Here is a 15,064-nt window from a genome sequence, read left to right as displayed (position 1 = left end):
ACTGATAAAGTAAATGATTTAAATGTATTTTTTATGTATTTTTATATTCTGGGTAAGTCATAAAACAAAAAAAATGTAAATAGTGTCAGGGCGACATCTCAAACGGTCTGTCAGCATTTGTGCATACACATGCTTCACGAGAGAGAAAGAGAGAGAGAGTGCGAGAGTGAGCGGTAAAAGCATGCTGAATCAACTTTTTTTAAATCCTGAATCAATATTGGAGTTACTTTTGCATGCTGGAGGAGGGACGACACCATGGCTGAAGTATTTCTCTTAGACAGGTCATTTTTGTTTACCTGTTTTAAAACTATTTTTTGTCACACAGAGCTGATGTAGATTGGGTTGTTACGAATGGGTTATATGCACAGAAGTGTTGTTCAGCCACTGAAATTTTTCAGCGAAAAATTGATTTGACTATTTTCAGTTTCATAAGGGCCTTTTACAGCATCGATAATTATTTAGTTTAACAATAAAACATAAGTAAATAGTGCTATTCCACCTAGCCTGCTTTACTGAGCTGAAGATGGTTTTATATTCACATTGGTTCATTTTTGAACAATGACGACCTGTGACGCGCTCCCTATATTGTTTACCATGCTACTCTGAATATTTGGTCAGAAATAGCATGCAAGTATGGCTTAGTAATCAGTGTAATAATGAGTGTAATTCCTGCACGTCGCCAGCCAAGTTTTAGCTGTAGCTCAACACATGAGCGAGGGTTCTCCTGTCATCTTTAAGGTGCGCACGCTCATGTTTTCAGGAGGCGTGGCTTTGGACTGCAGGGGGGGACAGTGTTTCAGAGATTTATACTAACAGGCTAGCAAGGGGGTTAATAATATTGTTCTTAAAATGGTTTAAAAAGAACTGCTTTTATTCTAGCCAAAATAAAACAAATAAGACTTTCTCCAGAAGAAAAAATATTATAGGAAATACTGTTAAACATCATTTGGGAAATGCTTGAAAAAGAAAAAAATTCACAGGAGGGCAAATAATTTTGACTTCAGCTGTATATATTTTAAACAGACACTGACTAACTGATTTGATTGATTTCTGAATGAGGTCCCAGGCTCTGATCCCAGACGAGTCCCCATATTGTTGTGATGTTATTGTATAAATAAGGAGAAGATGAGTGCATTTGCATTGAGAAATGTGAATTTTTTAACCCATCTAGCTAAAACAAAACATTATCAAACAGGGCTCAAAAGGTGGAGAAATTAACCAAGGCTCTGACCCCAGGCAGTGAGAGATGTAAAAAAAGAAAGTGAGAGAGTGCGTTATAGGCTGGATGACATAGTGAGATATACTGTAAAAACAATAATGCAAAACTCAAAGTCAAATCATTAGATTTTTGACCAGTCAATCATTGTTAAATGATGAATGTTAAATTAATGTCAAACGGCAGCTTTAACAAAAGAGATCTTGCTTTATGCTTCTGTGTTAGCCTATCTCTGTGAATGGAGAGGGAAAATGTATAGAAAAATATAGTGTTTTGTTTGTTTAGAAAGGGGTTTTTGTTTGGGAGAGTAGGTTATGCACAAATGTAAACTCTTTACAGTTTTGAATGTGTCTTGTGTATTTCTGTATGACAAATAATAAACGTTTCATTCATTCTATAATGACAGTAATCACGGAGTCAGCCTTATGTGATGTGTTCTACTGGAACACAGAACACTGTATATGATAAATCTGGTATCTGAAGGTTCAAAAAATCTAAATATTAAGAAAAGTATATTAATAATCAAAAATGAATCTACCTAATCTAACAAAATCACAGTCCAAATTAATTAATCCACTTAAATTAATATGTTGGGAAAAAATACAAAATAAAATTTTGATAAGCTGGAAATATCGAGAGAAAGATTAAAAATACAAGATTTTGTTGAAATTTAGTCAGTTGTAATTCTTGTTTGAATTTAAATGTATTATCTTTCAGTTTCTAAATCTGTTCCCAGACTATTTTAATGGATCCATTTAATAAAACAGAATTTTTCATATTTAATTTAAGAAAACTGTACCAAAATATATTAGTCTATATTCACTAAGAATATATATAAAAAAAATCATTTTCAATAGGGGATGTACTCATTTATGCACTGTAGCTGAAAAAAGTTGTGCATTAAGCACTGTAGCTGAAAAAAAGAATATTTAAATAAGCTTAAGATATAGTGCAACCTAAACACCAAAGTAACGTAACCTAGTTAAATTTGCACATATCACAAGATCGGAATCATATTTATTCATGTGGCCAAATATAAATGGAACTATTTTCACAAATCAGATCAGAGAAAACATGTTAAATGACCAGGTGTAAACAGCACCTAACAGCCTTATGTACTGTACAAAGCCGTTTCCAATCACAACACAACCATCTGGATCTGCAAACACACAACACACACAAGCAAAGAAAAAAACATGACAGCATGTAAATGGCTTTACCAATCTGTATGTGTGTATTTGTGCAGAGTCAGCAGGCCAGGTTGGCGACGCTTTATCTACCCTTGTTTGGCTTACTACAGGAGAACGTTCACCGACTAAATGTGAGAGACACGTCTAATTTTAACACCAACCAGGTGAATCGTCCTTGTGAACTTTGTTTTATTTACCAGTGTATTATTCAGAACTTTCACTCCACATGCCATCTGAAATGTTTGGGTGAACTCTTATTATTTTTCCTCAGAATGGGCGAGATGAACATCTTGCCAGCATCTCTAGCGCTACGCCCCAAAAGCCTGTTGGTAATCTCGACAACAGCCTACATAAAGATGTATTTGGGGTCATCTCAGGAACTGGTGAGTGTTGTCTAAATTAAAAATGCAGAGGTCAGTGCTTTAAACTGCTGTTGAGGTCTTCTGAAGATGTTTGTATAGGTGATCATAGCTGTGTGTGTGTTTGTGTGTGTGTGTGTGTGTGTGTGCGCGTGTGTGTGTGTGTGTGTGTGTGTGTGTGTGTGTGTGTAGCCTCTCCTCACACCTCTACGCCAAACATCAGCTCTGTGCGTCATGCAGACTCTCGAGGTTCTCTGATCAGCACAGACTCTGGAAACAGCCTCCCTGAGAAGACCAACGAGAAGACCTGCTCCCTCGAAAAGGTGAACTGTAATGACAGGAGTCTCTGAGGCCCAAAATAACCCTTTATCTGCCTTTTTAAAGTATACGCTTCTGTTTTAATACAATGCAGAGTGTAATAAGTAAAATAAAATCTGCCTTGGGTGCATGTGGTGATGGAGGAGGAAGGGACTCTCACTGGGGCTTTAATACCTCAATTATAATTGTTTTTAAGAGTTAGTTCACCACAGATTGAAAGCCATTTCATCATTTTACCAATATTTCATCATTTTCATGTTCCAATATATGATCCAGCATTAGCATAATAGTAGTGTGGATCTGATTGAGACACAGTAAACATGCAGATTCAGACTATGGTCTGTCTAAATGCTCTGCCTGGCTGAAGATGAATTCAGATCATTGAATGCTGGAAAGTAGTTCCATTAGTTTAATCACCATTATATACAGTGCATCCAGAAAGTATTCATGGCGCTTCACTTTTTCCACTTTTTTTATGTTACAGCCTTATTTCAAAATGGATCAAATTCATTTATTTCCTCAAAATTCTACACACAATACCCCATAATGACAATTATTAAAAGGATTTTTTGAAATTGTTGCAAATTTATTAAAAATAAAAAACCTGAAAAATCACATGTACATAAGTATTCACAGCCTTTGCTCAATACTTTGTTGATGCACCTTTGGCAGCAATTACAGCCTCAAGTCTTTTTAAATAAGATGTCATACACTTGGCACACCTGTCTTTGGGAATTTTTGCCCATTCCTCTTTGCAGTACCTCTCAAGCTCTATCAGGTTGGATGGGAATCAACGGTGTACAGCCATTTTCAGATCTCTCCAGAGATGTTCCATAGGTTTTAGGTCTGGGCTCTGGCTGGGCACTGTATATAATAAATCTTGTATCTGAGGGTTCAAAAAATCTAAATATTAAGAAAAGCATATTACTAATCAAAAATGAAGCTTTGATAAATATTGTGTTTGAAATTTACAAAATGTCTTTGTGGAACATGATGTTTACTTAATATTCTGATGATTTTTGGCATAAAACATATATCTGTATATAATTCGATGTGCAACATAAGACACATAAAAATTGCTAGAACAAATTCAAGTAAATGTAAACTTAACAAACTACTTTATCTCCAAATTTAATAGAAAATTCTGTTGCTTTAAATGTTAATATAATGTGATCATAAAATGATCAAAAACTAAATTCATATGGACTGAGTGGTTTTATTAAAGAGACAATCTCTTTATATGATGAACAGATTTGTTTTGGTTTTATTCACATATAAGCATTGAGGCAACAATGCATGCTTTTAAATAAATAAGGAGCCCAAAAATCACATGTACTGTAACCACATACAGTAACTTGGAATTAAGTGTCTAAAATCCAATTTAATTAAATTTGGATTGGAATGAGTTCTCATGAAATCACAAGTGACACTATTTATTGTGTTACTGCACATTGCTCTGATCTGGAATAGCCTTCTTTCTCGAATGACATCAGTTTAATTACTTGAGCAGAATATCCTTAACCAGTCCTTTCTGACGGTTGGTTCACTGCAAGCAAGAAATGGTGAGGAAGAGTTCTGAAAGAGCATTATATGTGCATTTATTTGCAAATAAGGCCTTTGATTGGCTAGTATGCACTTTTTAAACATCGGATATCATAGTGTTTGCATGTCAGAAGATCAAATCTGATTTAAAGCTTTGACATAAATACCCACATCAACGCAGTGACTTAATTTAATCATTCATGTAAACGCACAAAGACTCTAATAATAGAGAATTCATGGCAAAGTTGTGAGTTTGATTGCCAGAGAAAGCCAAAAATGAGTCTTTAATTGAATGTGATTAAAATAATCTCAGATTTGATTTAAAAAATATTTGTGTTCTGAAGATGAAGAAACTATTATGGGTTTGCAACAACTTGAAGGTGAATTAATAATGACATATTTTTTTTAGTTTGGGGTGAACTAACCCTTTAAAAACATTAAATGGAATTATTGTTTGGGATTGGGGGGGGGGGGGGGGGGGGTTTGGGGGGGGTTCTTTCTCCTCCAGCACATGTGCTCAGAGGGCCTTTAACTGGAGCACTTTTCCACATGCGTCTAATACATTACTTGAACATGTGAGGTCACCAAACATCTGTTATGCTACATTTCCCACTCCCTGGGTAATCTCTGGGTTTTGTAACATATGTATAGAAAGGAAACCACTATTAAATCTTCAGGGCTAAATTACCAGAGCCATAACCTTCATAGACTTTGGATGTGCTTCAGAAGTTAATTATTAAACTGATAATCCTAAAAGCACCACAGGTTTTGCTGAAAAATCACTGAAGAGCAGCCCTGTCAAATTAAGTTTGGAATGTATATGGTTTATAATTAATATGCTTTAACACTTGAATATATATTTTCAGTATGACTCATATTTGCTTTTCTGTGCTTTTTAACATATCACACAAAATAAGGTGATGCATATACTGATTTTTTTTCATGTTTTGTGCCAACACTCTTAGATTGGAACAGTGTATTTTAGGGTTAGAAGATACAGTATAAGGTTATGATTATGACCAAATTATCAAAAAAAGCAATGCAAATCATCAATATTTTCATACTGATCGCATAAAAGAGTTGTTGAGTTAGACCAAAGTTCCTTTAAGTCAAGTCATTTCATTTGGTGGCCATCTTTGAAATGCCTCTCGAGCAGTATGAATGAGGAAACATAAACTTCTCCAAAACTGTTTGCCAAGCTTACGATTACATTACATATTTGGAATCATAAATAAATTTAAGCAACAATTGTCTCATAAGTTTTGTTTCTAAACGTTCGAATCAAACAAAATCAGCATTTTTTCAGGTTGTCCAAGCTAATGCGCATGCACACTCGAAAATAACTAGATCACGACACCAACCTCATTTATAGCCGTGTTAGACATTATCATCTTCTGAATAATGCTTCGTCATATCGTGCTGGTCTTCTGAAGTAATTCACAACTCATTGTTTACAAGTTTTTGGGGCGTTTGAGTAGTTGATGTCATGGGATGTGCGTTTGACAGGACGGACTGTACCTTGCGTTAGTTTCAGACAGATTACAAAACCAAAAAAACTTTTGTTTTCAAGTGTAGTTGGTTCATTTAAAAATACAGATTTCAAGCTTTATTTGTATATATTTCTTATGTCTGTAAAGCAAGTATTCGCTGGGATTCCAGTGCATTTGTCAACCGCAAAAACTGTTGTAAAAGCACACGTCTGGTCCAAGCTACTTCCCCTGGAGAAACGTTAGTCTATAGCGATCGATGATTGGCTTCTGTACTAGTAGGCTGGGCTTCATTCGCCATATTGACCGTTGCAATTTTCCTCATTCAAAACTATATGAGTGACACGTCTTGTGTATTCAATAGTCTTTGGTTAGACATAAGAGAAACTGACTTTCTCTTTAAACAACTTTTTTAGAAAACAACAATAACATTGAATTTAATGTAAAATAAATTATTAAATAAAAAATATAATATAATAAATAAATAAAATAATACATTAGAAATATATTCTTCAAAATGTTCCAGAGTTACTGTTTTTTATTATTATTATTTAAGATGATATATTGAAATATCAAGAGGTCACAAATTAAATATCCTTAATTTAAACAAATTTAATCAAGTCTTTTTTTAGCATAAAGTTGTTGTTTAAAGTTTCCTCTATCGACTCCTAACTTTTATCCTCCCCTTTTGCCCTTGACCTCTTAGCCAAAAGAGAGGTTCACGCGTAGACACACCCTCACAGTGTTGCCCCTCCCATTCGAATCAGAAGACTCTGCCCCTCTCAGCCGAGCAGCCAAACGTGTCACAATGGATTTCTCTCTGCTCTCAAGCCCCGCCCTCATCGACAGTGACACTAACAGAATTACTGACAGCATACAAGTAGAAAAACAAAGAGTGTCCCCATCTGGGGAGTTTGTGTGTGTTTTCATCCCTTAAAGTGTCAAAACTCAGTACTGGATGGCCGGTGTCCTGCATAGTTTAGCTCCAACTTCCTTCAACACACCTCCCTGGAAGATTTTTACTATACTTAAAAAGAGCTTGATTAGCTGGTTCAGGTGTGTTTAATTGGGGTTGGAACTAAAATATGCAGGACAGAGTTTGGACACCTCTGCTTTAAACCTTTCTTACACTACTGGTCAAAAGTGTAAGATCAGTAAGATTTTTTCTATATTTTTAAAAGAAGCCTATTCTGGTTATTGATTGTAATTTATAGTGCAACTTCAGAAATCATTATAATATTGTCTTGTTTAGCAGAAAAGTTCTTTAAAAAATATTACTGATCTCAAACTTTTGACTGGTAGTGTCCCAGCAAACAATTTTGTGTCTAATAGACATCTAAACGTAGACAGCTTGGCTAAAACAAGGTTAAATTTGGGCTGTCAGTGAAAATCTAATAGACATCTAAGAATAGGCCAAAACTAGACTAGTTGACAGATTAGACAGACTATATATGTGTAGTCATTTATTTCTATTTATTTGATGATTGTTTTGGCCTATTCTTAGACGTCTATTAGATTTTCACTGACAGTCCAAATTTAGCCTTGTTTTAGCCATGATGACTGTTTAGACATCTATTAGACATCTTTTGAAAATAAAAAATGCTTGTTGGGGTACATCAAAGGGGGTTGCATGTGTTTCTCATATTGTATTTTTCCAGCTTTGTGGGTGTGGTGGAGAGTGTGTTTTTGCTCACTTGATATCATTTACTATAGGTGTGAGCAGTGAATGATTCTCTGCGTAAAGCTTATTGATGTGCTGTTATATGATATTTTGATGTGTTTTCCATTTATACTTTATGTATGTGTGTGTGTGTGTGGCAGACTCAGTCAGCCTCTGCTCTGGGTAGCTCTATGCTGCGCTGTGATAAATTGGACAGAGAAGAAATCAAAAACCTGCTCATGTGTTTCCTCCATGTCTTAAAGAGCATGTCTGAAGGTAAGAATATGGACACAAGACTCTAATTGTTAAATCCCACATACCTTCTCAAATTAATTTGTTCTTTTTTTTCCAAGATGCCTTATTTACATACTGGAACAAAGCCACGACCTCTGAGCTGATGGACTTTTTCACTTTAGTAGAGTAAGTCATCTGGACTGGCACTAATTATGTCAGAGTACTGAGCTCCTGTAACATAATACTGAGCACTCGATTCATCTCTCTCTCTCTCTCTCTCTCTCTCTCTCTTTCTCTTTCTCTCATACACAGAGTGTGTCTACATCAGTTCAGGTACATGGGGAAGAGGTTCATTGCCAGGTAAAAATTAAACATTTCACTCCTAATAGCATACAATTTTTAATAGCTTTTTGGTCCTGAATCATGCATATTTTTGTGGGGAATCCAGGATTAATTAAGGCATTAATCATAATCACATTTTTGATAAATAGATTATTGGTGGGAAATAAATGCATATTTTTAAATACAATATTATCACTCAACAGATAAGGGCGCCCTCTAGGCCCTAAGAGAGCCTACATATTTTTAAATGACAAACTTTTAAAGTCTGCTTTTGAATATTTCGTTTTTTATTTATAATTATACTTTTTTTTTTCAGTTTAGTCTGATGCACTAGAGAGTTCCTAGTTACATACATACATACATAAATATACACATACATATATATATATGTATGTGCTGCACAATATATCGTATCAGGATCGATATCGCAATGTGCGCATCCGCAATAGTCACATCGCAAGATATGCAACGATAAGTCTGAATTTAAGTTGATCAGGAGCTACAGAACATGTGATTTGTAGAGTCACTGCTAAGTTCTACCGTAATAGAGTGAAAGTTTATAATTTGCATGTGTTTTTAAGGCCTGCGACTGAGCATTTCAAGAAAAGTTTAGAACATTTGGGCACAAACAATTATGATGTTTGGAGGTGTAACAACGATTTGTTGTATTTAATTATTGATACACAATTTTTGTCTTGTTTCTAGTCCAAATATCCACATTTCAAAAACCAAAATCCACATTTTTATTTACCCCAGTTCTATACCTGAATACTGTTAGATTTTAAAGAAAATGTCAAATAGAGCTATACAAACCATCTTTTGAAACTTTATTCATATCATAATATTTATCGTTGATAAGTTGAAGTCAGAATTATTATTTTTTTTAATAAATAATAAATATTTCCCCAATGATGTTTAACTGAGCAAGGAAATTTGCACAGTATGTCTGATAATATTTTTTTAAAATTAAGTCTTGTTTGTCTTATTTCGGCTAGAATAAAAGCAGTTTTAAATTTTAAAAACAATTTTAAGGTCTAAATGATTAGCCCCTTTCAGGTACTTTTTCTTTTGATAGTCTACAGAACAAACCATCATTATACAATAACTTGCCTAATTACCCTAACCTGCCTAGTTAACCTAATTAACCTAGTTATGCCTTTAAATGTCACTTTAAGCTGTTTAGAAGTGTCTTGAAAAATATCTAGTCAAATATTATGCACTGTCATCATGGCAAAAATAAAATAAATCAGCTATTAGAGATGAGTTATTAAAACTGTTATGTTTAGAAATGTGTTGAAAAATTTCTGCTCTCCATTAAAAAGAAATTGGGGGAAAAAACAGGGGTTAATAATTCAGGGGGACTAATAATTCTGACTTCAACTGTACATACATACATAATGCATTCACTTAGAGCAATTGTTTATTAAACAGTATTAATTTTAGTACTACTTATTCAAAAATATTTTTATAAATTTATATTTTATCCATAAAACATTCCTTAACTACATACAGTAGCACCATATTTTAATGCTAAATAAGTTTAAAAGATAATTAAATAACTTTTTTGTTATATCTATACTTTGTTTTCTAGACAATTTCTGCACAATCAATTCAATGAAGTATTTTGATTTGAATAAATAATTTTTGCTTGTATATTAATTCATTTAGGCTTTTGCTAGGCTCATATTCAATGACTTGGAAAAACAAACAATAAATGACATTCGAAAGCCACTTGTTTCCCAGTGTATGTTAAGTGATTTTCTTAATGTATTTGAATTCTCCTCATTAAATCATTTGGTCAACAATTATTTTTAAATGTGATACAATAGAATGGGATATGAATAATATATCTCAAGTTCCACAGTGACTACGTTTACATGAACATCAGTAATCAATTTATTTGTCTTAATCTGAATAAAACAGTAATATGCTTATAATATGCTATTGCTTAGCATATAGCAATATTGCTTTTTGAATGTTCTGTTCATGATCCCGTTTTACATTTTATAGCACATAATTCCATTACTGTCATCGTGTCAACGTGCTATCCACATATCCTTTGGAGTTTCATGTAACTTCGGGTTTTTTATTTTTAATTTGTCGACTTTAAATGCAGTTAATGTAGAACATTTCATGCATGCCCCCCATGACAAATAAGATGTTGGATGTGAGTATGAACTGCTGGAAGAGTGTTGTTTTAATGGAATTTGATACCACAAGCTGTATGGGGAAAAAAACCTCTGCATTTCACGATGCAGGTGACTCGGTAGGTGCAGAGAATAGTGTCAAACAGCTGTGTGTGTGTGTGTGTGTGTATGGAATATCCTGTCGCAAAATGCTCTAATTTCTTAATTGTATTGAAATCGGATTATTGGTGTCCATGTAAGCGTACACAGTGATCTCAAAAGACCAGCTTTTTTATTTTTATGTAGACCCAGACATACTGTACAAATGAAACCTCAAGACAAGCATTGCTCTCTCACGCAAACTAGTCTCTCTCTTTCGCTGTCTGGCCTTTAACTTGCATGCACTCACACTTACTCAACATGCATACATGGCATCGAGTCCTACTCTACCCTGAATGACGCTCCTCCTTTATGTGTGCATATGTTTTATTGGCTGAAACACTGGCGAGGGTTCAGTTAGTCAGTGATACAGTAGCGTCCTGGCACCTCTGAACAGGGTAAGAGCTGTGTGCTACTGAGTGGCCTTCACTAACAGCATGCTGAATACTAACCCACTGCTGTGTCTGTGTGTGTGTTTCCACATTCATGAGGGTTTTGTGGTTTAGATTTCACCTGCATGCATCCATTAAACACAAGAACTACAATACATTATGCTCTCACACTTACACTATGTGTTCAGTGCTTACATCGTCACTTGTCCCGCTCTTCTCTTGACTAATGGATGCCAAGATCTAATACATTGTTTAAACACCTTTCATAAACCATCTTTAGAAGTGGTTTATGAGCAGTAATACGGTTGTGACTCTGTAGCTTCTCATGTATTTAAATATACATTAGTGTGTGTTGATATAAAAATAGGATAGAAGCAAGCAATAGTGAATGCAAGTGTTTCAGGGGTCATATCATGAGATATTGTCTATTGAAATTAATCTGCAATAATGTGCCTTTCATTCCAACAGAACACTTGAAATATGAAAATATTGGCTATATTTGATGTTGGTGCCACACATTTTAACGTCAATTGTATTTTATATCAGTCATAAATTATTGCAAGCTTTGCTAAGAAACTTTTATTTAAGGATGTTTGGTGCAAGCTACTAAATACTGTATATTAGGTTGTCAGTAGACACAGGGTACTGCTACTGATTTTTTTTTTTCAAGAAACCAATCTTAGAGGTACATGATCATTAACAAATTTGTGTAAGGACGTTTTCTATCAACAAAGATGCATTAAATTTACAAACAATGTATAAAGACATTTATAATTTTCAAAAAACATAAATATATATGCAGCTGAAGGCAAAATTCTTAACCTTTCTATGAAATTTGAATTATTTTTTAAATAGTTCTCACGTGATGTTTAACAGAATATTTCCTATTATATATTTTTTTCAGGAGAAAGTCTTTGGCTGAAATGAGAAATGTTTTTTATAAAATGTAAAAAATTAAGATCAAAATTATTAGCCTCTTAAGATTTTTTTTTCCAGTTGGCTACAGAACAAACCACTGTTGTCCAATAACATAATTAAACTAGCTAAGCCTTTAAATCAATACATCTTTCAAAATCTTTTAAAATACAGCAGGGAAAATAAGTATTGAACACGTCATGTTTTTTCCTAGGAATAATATTTCTAAAGAAGCTGTTGACATGGAATTGAACTGGATTTTGGTAAAACCCCAAACAACACAAACATAAAAATATAACAAAACCAAAAAAACATGTGTAAAAACAATGGAATGACACAAGGAGAAAGTACTGAACTACTGAAATGTATTTAATACTTTATTTAAAGGGCTTATTGGTGATGGCAGCATAAAAAGACCCCTCTCATGTGGAGAATGAAGTCACACGCATTGCTTAAGTGTGAGTTTTTTACAGACTTCAACAGAGTGTGAAAATCTTAATGGTTCTGTGGGTCTCGTCTATCAAATCTGGTCTTTAATTTGTATTTTCTATTGGATTTAATTCAGGTGATTGGCTGGGCCATTTTACAACTTTTTCTCTCTCTGAAAGTATTTGAGAGTTTCCTTGGCTGTGTTTTGGATCATTGTTTTGCTGAAATGTCCACCCTGGTTTGATCTGCATTATCCTGCTAATGTTGGACTGGAGCAGCTAATATTCATTTAAAATTAAGAAGGGCAGAGGGTTGCTGAAAAACTACTGAGAGATTTCAGCTGCTCTTTGGGCTTTCACTGCCTTTCTACACCTCCCTTTCTTCATGTGTTCAATGCTTTTTTTTTCTCTGCATCATTTCATTTTGTTATGCATAACTTCGTTTGTAACCTAATTAGTTTAGTTTTCTTAGCATATATGGATTTCTTTGGTCGTTACCAACATCTGGTGAAAATTTCAAGTCAACAGCACCTTTATAAATATGTTTTCTGAGAAAAATGGTGACGTGTTTAATACTCATTTTCCCCACTGTAGCAAGTAAAATACTATGTATCGTCATCATGGCAAAGACAAAAGAAATTAATTATTAAAACTATTATGTTTTTTTAAATATCTCTATGTTAAACAGTACTTGAGAAATATTTGAAAAATTATAAAAATTTCAGAGGAGGGTAAATATCAAACAAATACATTCAGCTTCAAGCGTTAATTACATTCTAAAATATATTCAAATAGGAAAGAGTTGTTATACTGTAAATTTATAGCAATATTTCAAAAATTTCATCAATGTAATGTCCGGTTCAGACAGAACTAATTTTCTAAATAAAAGTGGGAGGGTCAGTTTTGTCCATTTGGGAGTTGTGGACTTAAAAGTACTTTTACATTTACAAATTACTCACAAAAATGAAACAAACTTACTAAAACTACTAATAAAACTACTACTTAAGAAAGGATATTATAGATCTGACTGCATATAATACACCCAAAGGAATATAGTAGCAATAGTGGAATATAGCATACAGAATTACATATGCTAAGTGTCAGACTATGTACTCTGCAAAACTTGATTTTTAAGTGGACCTCAACGTCAAAAAATAAAATCTATGATATCACCCCTACACATTTGTATTTTTCATACTGTATATATATACTGTATATGTATATATATGTGTGTGTGTGTATATATATATATATATATATATATATATATATATATATATATATATATATATATATATATATATATATATATATATATATATATATATATAATATATAATTGACAGCCCACAGACCTCTAATAAATGTTTTGTCTTTCCCTCAGAAGCCAGGAAGGGGTGGGGTTTATGGTTCCGGACAGGAAGTCGTTGACTCTCCCTGTGTCTCGTAACAGAGGAAGCGTCATGCACACTCGCTTACACCAGCTGGGCAGCCTGGAGAACTCACACACTTTCAACCACAGTAAGACTCATTCACACACTTCTCACTGTCTTCATGATCTGACGTTCTTCAACAAGCACGAAAGTTACACTGTGTATGTGTGTGTTTCAATCTGGATGCAATGTTCTTGGGATCTCTTTAGAGGAAAAGAGCTTCTTGAGATTCAATGAAACTCCAAAGAATTTTGGTGTTATGCATATTTGGCACCAATATACAGATAGTGAGCATCCAGACACTGTCTATTCTGCTCAGATCTTTGCTTTGTTTTACTGTTTATGTTGTTTTGCCGCCTGTCCTGACCATTCGCTAGTGGTGAGCAAAGCGAGGCTTCATGAAATTAGTGATGGTGAAATGAAGCTTTCTGAACCAGTGAACCGTTCAACTCAATTGTATCGGAAAAAGGTTCGTTACTCGAAGCTTTCCAAAGCTTTCCAAATCAGAGCTCGATGAGGTGCTGGTTAAAGTGTGGGAAATCACTGTGTAGCAAAAATGTCAAAAGTTCACAACCAACCGTTCATGTAGTAATACAACAATAGTAATATAAACAAATTACTGTAGTTTTTTTTACATATAAGGTATGTTACATTACACCACTGATGACTGTAGTAAAATCCAAGGTATTCAAAAGTAATTACATTCATCATATTCCAACCGGTCCTACACCCACACACTAGTTCCTAGCGGGGATTGAACCAGCGATTTCTGAATGGGAGGCAAAGTCTCTAAGTAGGAGGCTATGATAGTGAGGCTTTTGGGCTGCATTCGCCAGCTGGACCCCATAACACAATTTTCGGGCGTGTTTAAACCTTTGAATCAAAATTCGAAGCCATCACGTGGGTATAGGCACTGATCACGTGATGATGGCAAAATGAATCAAGCTCCGGTACACTGCTTCACTGCGAGATGTATCATTTTTTGATACATGCTTCCGAAACCTTGGCGCAAAACGTCACATCACTACATTAAACACTGAAATAGTTGAAGCAAATGTGTCAAAGCTTCGAAACGTTTTGAAACCTGTCTCTACAGTGACTAGAGGTCATTTTTATGTATTGCTTTGGAACAGCTTCAGCTTCAAAACAGTTAAGCAAATTGAGGTATTAAACCTGTTGTAGAGTTGAGGCTTCAAGTGATGAAGATAACAAAATACATCAAGTCACAATTTCAGAGTGTTTGTGCAAGTCGGGATTCAAACT

The 15,064-nt window shown here is 34.3% G+C and overlaps 1 protein-coding gene across 7 annotated transcripts in view; it reads left to right on the top strand.

Moving 5' to 3' along the window:
• The window catches only part of LOC130230559 (dedicator of cytokinesis protein 9-like), a 209,327-nt gene that overhangs the window by 142,901 nt on the left and 51,362 nt on the right, over nucleotides 1-15,064 (top strand). For 3 of the 7 annotated variants that reach the window (XM_056459640.1, XM_056459636.1, XM_056459641.1), the window contains exons 32-38: nucleotides 2,463-2,570; nucleotides 2,678-2,789; nucleotides 2,958-3,088; nucleotides 7,934-8,048; nucleotides 8,126-8,192; nucleotides 8,319-8,366; nucleotides 13,753-13,889. In XM_056459640.1, coding sequence (XP_056315615.1) covers nucleotides 2,463-2,570; nucleotides 2,678-2,789; nucleotides 2,958-3,088; nucleotides 7,934-8,048; nucleotides 8,126-8,192; nucleotides 8,319-8,366; nucleotides 13,753-13,889 — 718 coding nt within the window. The remainder of the gene's footprint in view (nucleotides 1-2,462; nucleotides 2,571-2,677; nucleotides 2,790-2,957; nucleotides 3,089-7,933; nucleotides 8,049-8,125; nucleotides 8,193-8,318; nucleotides 8,367-13,752; nucleotides 13,890-15,064) is intronic. The other 4 variants (XM_056459642.1, XM_056459639.1, XM_056459637.1 and 1 more) reach the window with 3 other exon arrangements.

The sequence above is a fragment of the Danio aesculapii genome, chromosome 6, assembly GCF_903798145.1.
Source record: "Danio aesculapii chromosome 6, fDanAes4.1, whole genome shotgun sequence".
NCBI classification, from domain to species: Eukaryota; Metazoa; Chordata; class Actinopteri; order Cypriniformes; family Danionidae; genus Danio; species Danio aesculapii.
The sequence above is the reverse complement of the archived record's forward strand: the minus strand, read 5'-3'. Positions and strand labels throughout refer to the sequence as shown.